This window comes from Micropterus dolomieu, linkage group LG09, assembly GCF_021292245.1.
Source record: "Micropterus dolomieu isolate WLL.071019.BEF.003 ecotype Adirondacks linkage group LG09, ASM2129224v1, whole genome shotgun sequence".
Classification (NCBI taxonomy): domain Eukaryota; kingdom Metazoa; phylum Chordata; class Actinopteri; order Centrarchiformes; family Centrarchidae; genus Micropterus; species Micropterus dolomieu.
The window spans coordinates 17,782,503-17,798,184 of record NC_060158.1 but is presented as its reverse complement, the minus strand read 5'-3'; the positions used below and the strand labels follow the sequence as shown (position 1 = coordinate 17,798,184).

Below are 15,682 nucleotides of genomic sequence, written 5' to 3'. Positions count from 1 at the left end.
GGGGGGGGGGGGTCTCTCGTCTGTTCCGGTTGGCTGCTGAATCACTCAAGGTGATTGTGAGGAACACACAGTCTCAGACCAGGGAAGGTTAAACGAAATCAGAGCTGATCAAACAAACTGACTCCCTCTATCCTCACCTTTCTTCTTACCTGTTTTGTCTCACCACATCCTCCTCCCCTCCCTCTTTCGCCTTCCTCACCCTCGTGGGTCAAGCACCCAGACATCTTCATTAAGGAGACACTGTTACTTTCCTCTCCTCCCTTTTCTTCTAATCTGTCTGCTGTTTTATCTTCTTCGTCTATTTTGCTTGTTGTCTCTCTTCTTTCTTTTACTTTGTCCGTCTCTGGTCTCCATCTGTGTGTTTGGGCTGAAGAGACCCCCTTCCCCTCGTGGCCATCCGATGAGAGTGTTAATGGAAGGAGGTGCGACACCTGAGTGTCCCAGACATCACACCCTCAGATATGTGTGTGTGTATTTTGCAGAGTGAATGTGCTGTGGATAGACACGACACGGTGGTTAACTCAGAGTTTTGTAGCTTATACGGCTGTGTGTACATGCCGGCTTCGTTGTTTGTGTGTGTGCGCGTGTGTGAGAATGCCAATAAAGAGCAGTACTGCTGGGGACGCGCAGACAGGCTGCTGCCAGCAGCATACAAACAACCTCTCTGGGGAAAACCAATCTGGGGTCTGAAATGACTTAGGCTGGGGAAATAAACAGCAGCAGGTCATAAACCAAAACTGACTGAAATGAAGGGCTGGAATGAGGTTCTTTGTCTTGTTTGGTTGTTTATTTGTCACTCGGGAGAGCTTTTCTGCTACAGAGCAGCGAGGTAGGGATCTAGACATGCTGATGTCATGCTACATAATTGTGACACAAAGTTTTGACTACCAGCTCATCTCTCATCAAACAGGGCCGTGTCAGTGTGGTGTTCTGTAAATGAAATGTGACAAAATATATGCAGTGCTTGGATGGATGATAGGATTTTGAGTCTGAATTTATTGTTTTTACTTGTTTGCGTTTGTTGTATCCATGCAGAGCTGCAGTTTTCGCTGTATGCACACACAGGGAAGGACACAGCCATACACAGCCGAATAATCTGGTCATGTGACTGGAGCCCAGACTGCAAATACTTTGTGACATCCAGTCGGGACAAGAAGGTAATTCTACAAAAAAAAATAAGATACAAGTCTTTGCTTTTAAGGTGAAAAAGTGATGGTAAGAAAACTGCATTGTGACATACTAATGTAATGAATTTTTGTGTATTAATTACATTTTTTGTGTGTGTGTCCAGGTAATAGTGTGGGGCCCGTGCAGATTAAAGGACTCTGGAGACTCTGTGCTTCCTCCTGAGATTCAGCCATGTTCTTCCATCTTGGATGTGGGTGATTCTGCTACTGCTGTGGCCTTCTGCCCCGTGCTTTGCTCCGATAACAGGTACACACACAGATGGACAGATGCACAACCAATCTTTTCATTTGATCCACAAATAGTTAATAGCAGATGTTCTGCCCAGTGAAGATGTGTTTAGGAAATGAGTTACCATATGACTAAAATGGCTCACAGCTTTCAAATACATGAATTATCTCTGCAAGCACTTATAGACAAAGCACTCTTTTTATTTTGTTCATAGAATATTCTGTTTTTAACAACAACTATCTACATGTACAAGAAGTAATAAGAAAGGAGACTGTCCATTGTTTTATTGTAAAGTTGTTTGTAGTTATTTTAAGGCATAAGGAAGTACAGTATGCTCAAGTGTTGGCAGGGGACTAACTAAGGAAATGAAGAGGCTACAAATCAATACTCAATATCATTGTGCAGACACAATGCAGAAGTCTGACTTCACCTTTCATGTTTGATTTTAGAATACTCAGTACAACTACAATATACCAATATTGCTTATGTCAGGGCATAATGGGCTGCTTGAGAGTACTGATATAAATACAGATTTATCGGTCATAGTATAAAGTATTGAAAGAAACTACTGTTTTTTTCCAAAGCCCCAGCTGAAACATTTATATCCTGTGGAATTTAATCTTATATTTGTAGTGGAATCAAAGTATGACAGTTCTGCACAATTTCAGTTTTGTTTCTAGACCATTGTCCTAAGGTTTGCGCATTGGAAATGAATGTAGTCGGTGAAGGTTTGGTCTGCTATGATGCAAACGTGTGTTTTGGTGTCTTCCTCAGCTACCTGCTTGCAGTTGGCCTGGAGTGCGGCAGGATCTTGCTATACAGATGGAGTCCTAGCCAGGAGGCTGCTGGAGGACATGACTGGAGCAGCTGTGGAGCAACGGACATGTCGTATCCTTTACAGTGCACATACACACACACACACACACACACACACACACACACACACACACACACACACACACACACACAGTTCATCTGAAGTTCAGTTCCTGATGCAACTTTGAAAAGCCTCCAATGGCTACGGGCATTAGATGTAAATGACAATGTGTCATAGAAACAGTAGTGTCGCTTCAGTTTGATAGCTGGTGAGATGCAGAAGCTTTCTGTTTCTGGCTGAATTGAGACCAAATCAGGCGTTGTGGCCACAGGGTTGTGCGGTGGTATGTGGGCGTATTTATTTGTACTTTTAGAATGTAACCGCTCAGAAACAATCAGAAAGTAACTTTTTATTTCTCGGTTTCACTGGCTTTCTCGCTACCAGCACTCCCACTCCTCATTCACTCTCTTTGACCACCTCTGTCTCTCCCTCAAACAAATGAACACAAACCAGAGGAAGCTTCTTTGTATCACTATTTTTCAGCATAGACTGCAAGCCAGACACAGATATTGAAGCTCAGTACATGAAATAAACCAAGCGAGGACACAACTGGGAGAGCATTATAGTTTGGTCCATGAACTCTGCCTGAATAGTGCCTGGTGTCAGTGATATGTCAGGCTGACTGTGGATCACTGTGGCCGGATTGGCCACAACTTTTCCGCTGCAGGTCGTTTCATTTTTTTTGGCATTTCTGTATGTCTAGTATTCCACATGGGTGAGTGAGTCATCCTTTGTAGAGCTTAGGAAGGAATCCACATTTTTGTCAGAATTTTTTAACAACTCTTGAAATCAAGTTAATGTAGCTATTCTGTGTCTCAGCAGCTATTTTTTTTACAGACATATTTCTCACCTCCCTGTAGGTGGGTGGATGAATGTTTGTGTGTGTGTCCAATAATCCCAAATAGTGTGACAGAAATTTGGGATTGTCTCTTTGTTCATATAATACTCATTTGTTTAAGAAGGCAAAGTAGTAGAGAAGGTGTAGAAGCTATTTGTCTGGATTTAGTCTAATGCTTGTTCTGTCACCTAGAGCAGAATCCTGTTCTTTCCCTTCACCATACATCCTTTCACAGACAAAGCCACTCTTTAGCGGTCAAGAGGCTTCGCTGGAGGCCGAGGCCCGGCCGGGCAGGTCGAGACGACGACAACAAGAAGGATGGACAGACTGACAGTGAGAGTGAAATCAAGGGGCAGAGCTCCTGGGTCCAGCTTGCCAGCGCCAGTGCCGACCACTCTGTCAAAATCTTCAACATCAACAAACGGGCTCTTTAGCACCACCAACACTGACACTATTATGTCTCTCACACGCAGAGAGACACTTGGACTGAGGGCCACAGGCCTGACTGTGGCACCAAGGCCACAGCTGCTTGCTGGCAAGCCATTCAATCCCTGTGACAGCCAGTTAAGTCATGGGTCAGTCGCAGGACAAACCCACAGCACACATGCCCTGCAGTGTGTCTGCACACAGCTGAACGGATTTGATGGGTGGAAGCAAGATGGTGAACACACCATGACCCTAGGGTGGTATTTTGCTTCAACAACACTTCATAGTGTTTTAGATTCAGAGAAGATGACACTGCTGGATCACTATACAGATTGCATATTTAGAGTGGTTATCCAAGTAAACATTTATACGGTAAACGGATGCTTTTCAGTAAGAAATCAAGTAAGTGATCACGCTATTCTCCCTGGTTGTTAAGGGTGTTATTAATCTCTCAGATATGTGTATTTGTTTTATGAAATTAATTGGTTTGTATATCCAAATTGTCTTTGGTCTCTCAATGATGTTCATGAATAAAGTCGCTGTTTCTGCCAGGCAGCCAGTGGTTTCAATTTATTTCTGAGTTGCACAATTTATTTTATGTTATTACTTTAACTCACAAGTAAAATTATTGTAATGAGGTAATTCAGTGCAGACTTTTCAAATCAGTATGCATTACAACAATGGAACTTAAGAACACATGACTGAGATGGATCACCAATCTTTACATCTCCAGAGGATGCTTTCATAATGCATGGAAATGAATAGGAACTGGAAATCTATTTAAAATCCATTAAAAAATCTGAAACTGTAGACCAGCCAATCTTCTTGGCTTTTTACCCCTTAAAACTAAACACTGCCTCTTTAAAAGCCCCTTTTCCACTGCACGGTACCAGCTTGTGATCCCTCATCACCAGTTACCGTCACATGTCTACTGACTAGTTCAACTAAAGATTGATTTTTTTTTTTTTTAATTCAACAATTTTAGTGGCCTGGAGAGGTAATATTAACCATGGAAAATAAAACTTAAAGAAAAGGCTGAAAAATTTAAGTATATACAAATATATATTGTCTACTTTTCTATCCTGTAATAATCTTGTGTCTCCTGAGTTCCCATTTTGGGAACAGTGTGCATTCCAAAACTGTTTGCAGTAAGAATACATGAGTTGTAGGTATAAAACTTTGGTATGGTCCACTACAGGCAGGACAGCAGATTAGGGTCAATTAGTGTCCAGTAATCGAACACTGCAGCTTTAGATTAAGGTACACCTGCTGTTGGAGACTGGATCTTAACAGAATTCTCAAGGACAGAGGAAGTCCATGTCTTAGATTTACTATGGGCTCAGCTGAGTGTGCCGTCATTATATGTCAGCCATAAATTTATCTGCAAGAGATTGTAGCTGCTGCCCATAACTCTCTAATCGCATATCCTGGTATGTATGGAGGCATCAGTCAACCCACACCACACAAGCTCCTCCAGGAAATGGCTGTTTTTCAAAGGATAAAATGAGGTTTTGGGACAATACAGCCATACATCAAGGGATTTTCCACATCATAAATAATGTAATGTAATTATTGAATCATTATCAGTGATGTTTCAATTTAAACATGACTGATCATCTTGCTGGGGAGTTTCATTAACACATCTGTGTGAGGAGCTCTCAGCTCTTCGCTCTGACTAGCATACTAATACATATGGCATATCCTCCTCTCCAACGTGCCCTTGACCACACATCTTGATGAGGTTAGATTGTCATAATGTGGTGCTAAGGGGGGATTAGAAGTCCCATCTGAAAATCCTTGAATATTGCAGATTAATGGGGAAAATGGTAACCAGTGGCACAGGTAATATACCACCAACAAAGGTTACTGAGACAGCAGAAACACTGGAAAGTGTTTTGAGCGGGGGAAAACTGGAAATGAATATATGGAAATTGAGAGCTCTTTTATCTAGCATTAAAATGGTGACATTTCTTGATTGACAAAGACGAAGAAAGTGTGTCAGAAATATGCTTTTTAACAGAAAGATTGTTCTGGGTTTACTGTTTGTGGGCTTTCACTATGTGTGTATAGTTTATTGCCTTACTGTAGTTTGTGAATGAGTCATGTGAGAGTGTATGTTATTTCTGTGTGTATGTATTCTCCTGCCTTTATGCTTCCTGCAGTATTAAGACTTTCTCTGCTAAGATTCCAGCTGTTGTGTAAAGACACAATTAGCTGTATAAAGACTGTGGATTGCAGCTCAGGATCAAAGATAATCTTATAAATACAAACAATGTCTTTTACTTTAGGCAACTTACAACAAAACATCATTAATCACAAAATCCCATTAACACTGGTCCAAAAGATATAAAAATAAAAGTGCCACTTCTTTTCTAGCCTATGGAACTTTTCATGGTGCTACCACTGAGTCGGTTTAAGGAGTTCAGAAATATTTGACATTTTAGCTTGCTTATGTCAGTTAAATGAATCAATCCAAGCTTTTGACTGAATATTACAAGCAGATGAATCCAAACTTAAAATGTGTGTAAACTACGGTTTACAGTATAATGTTACCAGTATGCATAGTGTTGCTTTGAACTAAAATGTTCACAATGACAATGCTAACATGCTGGTGTTAAATGTTTAACATGTTCACCGGCTACAGTTGAGTCTGATCCTGATTGGAATATCATAAACCAAAGTACTGAACATTAGAACTGATAATGACGCTAGATGAAAAGTTAAGGGAGGGATCTGCAAAGTTATTACAGTTCCTCCTTAGAGATATATGAATGTATGAACCAAATTTCACGGCAATCCATCCAATAACTGTTGGGACATTGCTCTCAAAAACACAAATGTCAACCTCATGGTGGCGTCATGGGATCATCATCACTGGGATTCTTCCTCTGGGAACCATGACTGTCTGTACAAAATGCTGTGCCAATCCCTCTTGTTGAGATATTTTACAACTTTGACCCCTAGGTGCCGCTATTGGAAAAGTCAGGAACTCACCAAAGTCACTACAATTCATCCTCTGGGCGCCAACATTTCACAGCAATCCGTCATACAACATTTAATGGCAATCCATCCTCCATTGTTGAGATAATTCAGTCTGGACCAAAGAGGCCCCTAGAGCCATGCCTCTAACACAGCAAAAAATATTAGTTGATTCTACATTAGTGAAGTTTTGTGTGTACAATTGTGTTTACAGACAGAGCCCTTCAGTAAATACAGTTTGACCTTGTTGCATTCATATCCCATCATAAAATAAAGTTATTATGACATAAAAACTGTCAAAGGAGCTCCAATGAGATTCATGATTGCGTGTGTCCTTCTCCATCTCTATCCTCAGATCAATGCAGCTGAATATGTGCATGTGTGCATGAATTGGATAAATTGGATATAGCACTGGCTTTGTGTACTTGCTGTTAACCAACCAAGCCTTTGTTTCTCCAATGGAGCCATCACATGTAAAGGAGGATACATAGACTCTTCCCTTCCACTGACACCCAGGTCAACTTAATCAACCCGCCTTCCATTTGCACAGCATGATCCCGCCGAGACGAAAGAGAAGGTCATGCAGCATTTACACACACTGGAGCGTTTCTTCCTGCGGAAGCAACTCGCCGAAATCTGCAGTTATCTTTGAATCAGTAGGCACCAGCAGAGGCATACTGGATTTAAAAGCTCAATTTCACTTGATTCCCTGCTGAGTCGTATGAACCAACAATTACAGCCAGAACAAGGTTATGCAGTCGTCATGCAAAGTCGTACAGAATATCTGCAACTTAAAGGAGTAGTTTTACATTTTAGGAAATATGCTTATTCGCTTCCTTGCCGAGAGTTAGATGGGAAGATCAATATCAGTCTCATGATGTAGCTGACTGGCTCTAGAGCCGGAAGGTGGGTAGCTTAGCTTAGCATAAAGAGTGAAAGAGCTAGACTGGTTTTGTCCAAAGTAAAAAAATATATATGGTTACTAAAACCTCTAAAGCTCATTAAATTGCATTAATAGCATTGAAAAAGTATGTGTACAGTAAAAGACAATGTTTATATTGGGGACTATTTAATCAGTAGAAAACAGTTTCAATAAAAACTAGACACAGGGACAGGGATGTTTCCTGACAGATATGTATGCTGCTGAATATTTTAAATGTAATTTTTCACACCACTAACAAAATTCAATTTGTGTTCATTGTATTATTGCTGAGGCAGAAAACTCAAGCTGTTAACTTTCTAATTTTCCTTTTATGATAGTTTTTATTAATGGTTAATGAATAATTTACTGATTGTTTATACTAAAGTCATAAGGCCTTAATAAGAACAACTTTCAGGTTGACAGCTTGTGAAAAAATTATCCTCCATCAGGACAGTTGTGGTTTTAGCGCTTTTATATTTTTGCAAAAGACCCTCTAATGGACCCCCTATCCCCTTAAAACCTTAAAATGAAGTATATTTTAAGTAAGTTTCAAGTATTCCAGGATATATACAGTGCATGTTACTTACAGTCAGATGACAGTTGGCCACAGTCTCAGCCAGCTGCTCCACAAGAACTGAAAACAGTTTGCTACCGCGTCTAGCATCCACATACTAAATATTTGAAAGTGAGGACAGAGAAAAGCTCTGACATCAGGACACGTCCACTCGCACACATATAAATAACACACAAACGCGGATGCAAACACACAGTGGCACTGTTAGGAACACATTCAGACACACACTCTTACCCTCCATCCTGTTTGCCACTGGGTTCCTCCTAACAGTTCAATTATTTATCAACCTCAACATACAAGGCTTTTCATTATAAATTTATTTTTACTTTGCAGTGGCTGTCAGCTTGCTGTACGCCTTTTGGTATGCTAATTTAGAGCTTTAATTTGACTAGCCAGGGTATCACATGGGCACACTTCACTCCATTTTTAGTTTTTGACAGTCTAAGAAACAAAGATCTGTTGCTGATGAATGCCAGCTACATCTCTGTTACCTTCAACAGCAGGGTTACAATTTTGGATTTATTCACGCACTTTAAAAACATTTATTGAAGGCTTTTTTCTTTTTACATGTTTATTTACAGCATAAACGTTAAAATTTATATTGTAATAGGCTGTATATTAACTTATTGGGAGAAAACTGGTAGTTCCATGTAATATCAGACGTTGAGCACCCCCATATCGCCAAAATATATCTATCCAAAGTATATCTTCTTCTTCTTCTAAAATGGCATGATCCTTGTTTCGCTGCAAAGCTTCGACTGTGAGATTGACAGTCGAATCAGGCTCCGCCGATCGAACCACTGAATCTTCAACTATTTGGGGTCAGCCCTAAGTACTACTATAACTAACATGAAAATCCAAGAAAGGAGGTGGTTGGGGCTGACAAGTGGGACGAAAACTGGACTTTCACCCAGGAGGCCTGTGTTTGTTTCCCATGTGAAACAAAAACTCAACATTGGTTCCTTTTAGTGATGTTACGTACCTAGCGTTGTATTGTAACTAAGTAGCTGTTTTAACCTGACCCATGATCTTTTCCTAAAGCTAACAAATTTTTTTTTTGTCTAAATATAATCAAACTGCAATGTTTTACAACGTTAACCACATGCCGTTTCACAACGTTAACCAGTAGGTTTTTTTTGAAAGTGTAACCGGATGTTACATAGTTATTCTTGCTAACTTGACCGCGGAGCCCTGTAGGTACAAAAACTACGCAAAAGGGTAACCAGGGCATTGAAAAGGGACACCAATGGGTCTTGACAAAGCGTTTTTATGTGATGTCCCGGGATGAGAATGGGTTGTGATTACGCATTTGTTTTTGGTGTAGTTTCCTAAGGCTGCCACTAGATGCTACCAAAAAACTACTTTTGATGATATCCCCATTAGCACATTTAAAAGTGCAGATTGTGGACTGGTTTCTCATTTATCAAGTGCCTTTAAATCAACATTGTAAATGCAAACCTACTTTTGACATCAAAAGTAGATCTACATCAAAGACTTGAGTGCAGATGAAACAAACACTGCATTATTTTCAGTCTCACTTTATTTAACGATGATGTGAAAAGTAACGGCTGTCCATAACATTCAGACAATAAAAGAAGAATGTTATTCAAATCCCCCCATAACAACTAATGGCTCCAAAAATGTTCAGGTGTTCCAGGTGTGATACTTATTTTATACAACTTTTTCATATCTATACCTCATCTGTACATAACATAGTTACAGATACTGTAAATTAAAAAATGACTTCCAAGTATCCTTGTGGCGCATTTGTGAAATATTTCCTATGTAAAAATGAGAATGTACGTAAAGATCTTTTACATATACATATATATAGTTCTATTCTTTCTGTAATAAGAAAACAAGTTATTGCCCCTCTTGAACTTGTTGCATTTAACATAGGTTTTGTTTACTTTTTTAAACTCTTAATTGAACTTAACTCCATGTGATACCACATATCACACTGACAAAACAGTAACAGTGTGGATCTGTGTGTTTTTCCTCTAAATATATACGTCATATTGTCAGATTTTTGGACATATGTTTCGTGTTCTCCAGAAACCCTGATGATGACACATAAAGATATAATTATATACGTACATGTATATTTGAGCTTTAAACAGAAAAGGTAAAAAGACCTGTGGCAAATACAAACCATCAGCATGACGTTTATTACATGAAATTATGAGCCCTTGACCTACCACAATTGCATTTGAAAAATGTTTCATCCATGTTGAAATACGGTTGAAATTAATCATAATAAAAGAAAAAAATCAGGGCACATATAAAAAAACAGAACCATACCTGATGATCTGCATTTGGCATTTTAGATGGACAAAAAAAAAGTCATTTTGTAATTTTGTAAATGCCAGGAGTGGGTTTTTAGGATTGATCATTTGCTACTGCTTTCACTTTATTGCCCTCAGTGAATAACTGCTAAACCGGTAGCATAGTTGATATGATTATGTTGAGTTTGTCCACTGAGAATCTTGGCATTGACATGTGTGAGCTGATCAACAGGTTAAAATAACTTAAATCCATGTTTTGTAAGGAAATATAAAACCAAATTGTAGGTGAGTGGATGAAACAATAAAGTGGATTGGTACGACAGTTGCAAAAACAGAGTTAACTCCGTGAATTATACATTTCAGTTCATGCCATCTTGAGAAAGCCAAATACCAAATATTCCATACATGGACACCATCATCAGGGTATCAGCAAATTGTACACAATCACATATAATGTAATATATAAAATGTGCAGTTGGTTTTTCTTCTCCTGAAGGGAAGAACCAACCCTCTGACAATGTCTCTCACTCACTTGTCAAGTGACCGTGATTCTCTGGTTGGCAAAGGTACGGGAGAAGCCGTGACTCCTTGGAGGTTTGTGCTCAGGGTTTCCCTGCTCCTGTGCTCAGCAGGGGATGGAAGGGTATGAGCTCTCATAGGAAGTCACTCTGATATGTCCGATAGCAGGTGGATCTCTGCTAGCTCGTCTCCTACTCCAACTCTGTATCCTTGACTGGCCTTTCAACTAAAGACCGATCGATAGTATTTAAGATCAGACACCAGCTTGCTGAGGAAATCCACTCCAGCTGAAGTGGAGCTTTCTCCAAGTTCTCCCACTCTATCCCATGCATTGAGGCATTGAATTTTAATAAATCTATGACACGTTGTAAAATTTACAGATGTGTGGGCAATGTTGTAGTTTGCTGGGTCAGCGCCATTTTCACCCTACTTATGTACTGTGGATCCTGTAGGCTACAATATAAGACAACAGGCACAGCGCTCAACAAACGCCTTAAAAACTAAAAACCAAGACACCAATGGTGAAACATATGTTGAGAACAAACCCTCTCGCCCTCCATAAAAAGTCCTTTTTTTGTCCGGAGTCTCTATTTGCTTTTCTCCTGCATGAGGACGGTTTTACAAAAAAAATGGCGACATTTTGTCGATGACTGTTTCGTTCAGTGCAGCCTTCTTAGGCCGAGTTCAATGGCACTGAATTACATTTCCATAGCAACTGAGGTATGTTCACTGTTGCCAAGTGTGAAGTGATTTTTCATGACACCCAATATGAAAGAAAGCCCTGTGTCTGTGCTTTATGCTCTATCACTGTGACCAGCAGTGGTGTCATCACCGTCATGGAACTGAAAGCTACAGCCAGTTGGGCCTTGTTACGTGAGGTGTTCGTTGCCTTTACTACCACTCGTGGAAATTCAGGTCAACCATTTAGTCTAAACTAATTGTGGAACTGGCAGACCTACATCCTTTCCAGCATCACTTCTTAAGTTTTATTTTTCATTTAAGCCTTGTGACCTTTTGCCATTGACATGAGCCCCATTGCCCTTGTCTGTGCTGGTTAGCTGAGAGGGCTAGACATCTTAACAGTCTATGGAGACTACTCTGTGGGGATCAATATGACCAGGCCTGTTGCTAATGCCTTGTCTGAAAAGCACCTGAATTCAGAAGGTGCTATCTTGCGTTTTAAGTGTACATTTGAACGTGCGCATTTCTTGGCATATAACACACATAAATAACAACTGTGGAACACTCTTGTGGTGTCTTTTAGCTCTATTTTCTAACATATGCAGCCTTAGAGAACAGTTAAAAGGCATAGCATCAATATTCTGTATAACATGCTTTCTGAGGACATATTAAGCAAGTTGTAAATTATGAAAGGCCTTTGCAAAGTCTGATGTGAAATTTCTGATGAAACTAGAGGTGCAAATTTAGCAAAGTGGAAAAAAAGAACCATGTGCATCTTACTCCAAGTTAGAGGAATGGGCCCCCTGTCCCTTTTCATGTTCCGTGGATCACAAGCTGATGATTGATGCATTTTACTTTGATGCCCATAAGCTAATTTATCAACAGTTACGCACACCAATTCAGATCTCTTTCATACATATGTCTAATTCTTTGTAGGGTGCCGTGTTTTTTAATCTTTCATTTGAAATTTTCATGATCACCTGCCTCTGTTACACACGCCACACTTACTTCCCCTTTAATTGTCCATTCACAGCATATACAAAGCTTACAGTACATCAAAGTCAGAAATTATGATATTTACATGTCTTCACAAGGATGGGAAGGGGGCAGGGAGTAAATTGGATGATTTCCTTTGTTGGGTTTTGTAAATTCCATGTCTCCACACCGGTATCAAGTCACTGAAGCAGTGAAATACTCAAGTAAGATTACAAGCTCACACGTAGCCGCGAGGACATACATATGACAGATAAGGAACAGAATCAGACAATCCCCTCTGAAGCAGATAAGGCTACACGTCAGGTAAGGGCTGGTCCATCGCGGTTCTGCTATTGGGGTGTCAGTGTGTTTGTGCATGTGTGTGTATTTGTGTATGTTTGTGTTTGTTTGACTGAGCATATGTGTATATGCCTAGGCAAAGGGAGCAAATGAACAAAGGGACATTGCTGTGAATCATGGGAGTTTGTAAGGGTCATCCAGTGCCCACTCTGTCTCCTCCCACCCCTTCCTGACTGAGGGTTTCAGTTCTCAAGAGAGGCCGGGGTGAAGAGGTACAAAGAGTGAAACTTGGCCCCCCTCCCTCTCTTCTCCCCCTGTTCTCCTTGTTCCGAGACAAAATACGCACATACGCTGATGATATCAGTCTATTTGTTGTAGAAAAAAAAGAACCATATATGTCTCCTCTGCAAAGAGCCAGGTGGAGTTGTGAATGAAGCTCACAGGCCAGAGACCATTACCCGGTAGGAGGGGGGCATGTGTCTGTGCCGTGGGCTGGAACCAGGGCTGCCGTTGGGGCTGGTGCAGCTGGCATCAACCCCTCCTATGGAAGGTAAGTAGGCATGGTGCAGGATGGGCAGCTGCAAGGACAGTCGACGCTGTATGCTGCAGATAAAAAAGGAAAGTTACAATGTAAGAGGCAGAGATAGAGAATAAATAAACATTTACTCAAGTACTGAGTCTAATTTTGGGGTGCTTCACGTGCATATTTGAATTTCCTTGGGACTTTTGACTTTTACTCCACATTTATGAAAGCTGTAGTTACCAGTCACTTTGCAGATTATGATTTTACCAACTCTTTTGTCAGATATACAGTTGATATCGGATGACCTGGTATTTATGATGTTTTTGATGTTCAGTGGCAACATTTTTTCATTTTATGAACTGTAATAGGCACTCATAAAACAAAATGAAATCTTGATACTATGGCCTTATTTCACCATTTTATTGGCAAATAAAAGGGTAAATTGACATCATTGTATTATTTTATTTTACCTATAAATATGGGCATACCAGGTTAGATTTTACATTTATTACATGAGATAAAATCATAAAAGATTGAGTATTGCCATAAGTTACAAAAGCCGACGGTAAATGGTGGTCAAACTCGTGCCAATATGCCCACTGCTTATCAATCCTAAATACTCACCTTTATTTTATTTATTGGTAAGTACTGCCAAAGACAAAAACGAAAGACACAAGGGGCAATAGTTTGGTGAGATTCTGCCCAGAGTTGGTACATGTAGTGGACCTGCCCAGTTTTGTTCATTGCTGTTTAAACTGAATTACACACAGCTACAGTGATAAAACTGGACTAAGCAAAGGTATTGTAGGCAAAGTATAGTTAATACAAGCCCTCAGCAATTATTTTAATTGTTTTTCTGGTATTGTTTAGCACCCTCATGCCCTTCTGCACTTCTCCGTACTAAGCTCCTAATCCACCATGCCTCCCAGCTTCTGGGATCATCTGACAAAAAGAACATTTCATGCTTCCGCCTGCTGTGGCAGTTCACACCCTACCTCGCCAGTGCTAGCTCCACTGCCAGCCATTTTCAAGAAAATTACATAATCAAATGCCAGTTATGTAAAAAATTAAGAGGGGGGAATGAAATCCAAGCTCATTCAGTGATAGACCCAGAAAATGTCTTAATTAGGTGAACCTTGAAATATTAATGGTCCTCAGGCCTAGTCAGTTATCCTGACTTGTTCTATTTGTGACAGAAACACAAGCCTGCTTGCAAATTAAGGAAATTGTAAAAATGTTCTGGCATTTTTGACGTTTCTTATTAGAAACAGACAACCAACTACTATATACACCTGGTGAGTGACTTAGCATTTGTCATGTCGCAAAGTGTTACCAACAATCCACCTCTTTCCTCATTTCTTTTGTTTGTCTCTTCTTTATCTCCTCTGTCTCTCTCGCTGCCTCTTCATCTCTCTTCCCTCCATGTGATCAAACATTCATGCGGCATGGGAATAGCTCCGAGTGTTCCTTTACTTCTGTTCTCCTCCCTGTCTATTTTCAGAGCTGCTTCCAATGCGAGCTGTAAATCACTGGTTACATAAGCCTCTGTGAGTGTCTACCTCTTTCTTTCTCTCCTCCTTATCTCTGTCTCTCTTACCTATCTAAACATCCTTCTCTCTTAATCCATCTACTCTCTGGTACTGCCCTCTCTTCAATATTTTACCCCCATTGTCTGCTGTCTCTCCTATCTCCATCCATCGGTCTCTCTGTGTTGTGCATTCTTCTCCTGGTTCTAGTTAAATGAGTGTGAGAGGTGGTGCGCTCAATGATGCATGAGGTGTCCCCCCACTGATGAAGTCGAAATCCTTATGAATAGTGAGTGAATGTAAATCTGCACTTGTTGTGTTTTGAGTGTCCAGGACCATTTTCTTTTTGAAGTTGGGACAACAAATCAATCAGCTGCTTTTGTAGGCATCCATGCTGTACATATGTTTGTGTTTATAGAGTGGGGGAAATAAGTATTTGACCCCTTGCTGATTTTGCAGGTTTGCCCACTTACAAAGAATGCAACAATCTACAATTTTAATCATATGTACATTCTAACAGTGAAAGACAGAATCCCAAAGAAAATTCCAGAAAATCACATCATATGAATTTATAAAAATTGATGACCATCTGATGAGGAAAAACAAGTATATGACCCCCTACCAAACAGCAAGTATTCTGGCTCCTACAAGCCAGTTAGTCTTTCTTTAAGACACAGCCCCAATCCCAACCAATTATCTACATCAAATACACCTGCCTCACCTCGTTACCTGTATAAAAGACACCTGTCAACACCCAAACAACCAGCATCCAACATCACCACCATGGGCAAGACCAAAGAGCTTTCTACGGACATCAGGGACAAGATTGTTGATCTGCACA

The 15,682-nt window shown here is 40.2% G+C and overlaps 2 protein-coding genes across 3 annotated transcripts in view; one reads left to right on the top strand and one right to left on the bottom strand.

Annotated features, from left to right (window-relative positions):
- Nucleotides 1–4,112, top strand: part of elp2 (elongator acetyltransferase complex subunit 2) — a 32,529-nt gene extending 28,417 nt beyond the window's left edge. For both annotated transcript variants that reach the window (XM_046059034.1, XM_046059035.1), the window contains one exon: nucleotides 3,367–4,112. In XM_046059034.1, coding sequence (XP_045914990.1) covers nucleotides 3,367–3,565 — 199 coding nt within the window. In that variant the 3' untranslated portion in view covers nucleotides 3,566–4,112. The remainder of the gene's footprint in view (nucleotides 1–3,366) is intronic.
- An 8,274-nt stretch (nucleotides 4,113–12,386) lies between these two features.
- The window catches only part of gabbr2 (gamma-aminobutyric acid (GABA) B receptor, 2), a gene marked incomplete at its 5' end in the record, with an annotated part of 163,285 nt that continues 159,989 nt past the window's right edge, over nucleotides 12,387–15,682 (bottom strand). Inside the window, one exon of the mRNA XM_046059150.1 lies at nucleotides 12,387–13,395. Within this exon, the coding sequence (XP_045915106.1) occupies nucleotides 13,230–13,395 (166 nt within the window). The remainder of the gene's footprint in view (nucleotides 13,396–15,682) is intronic.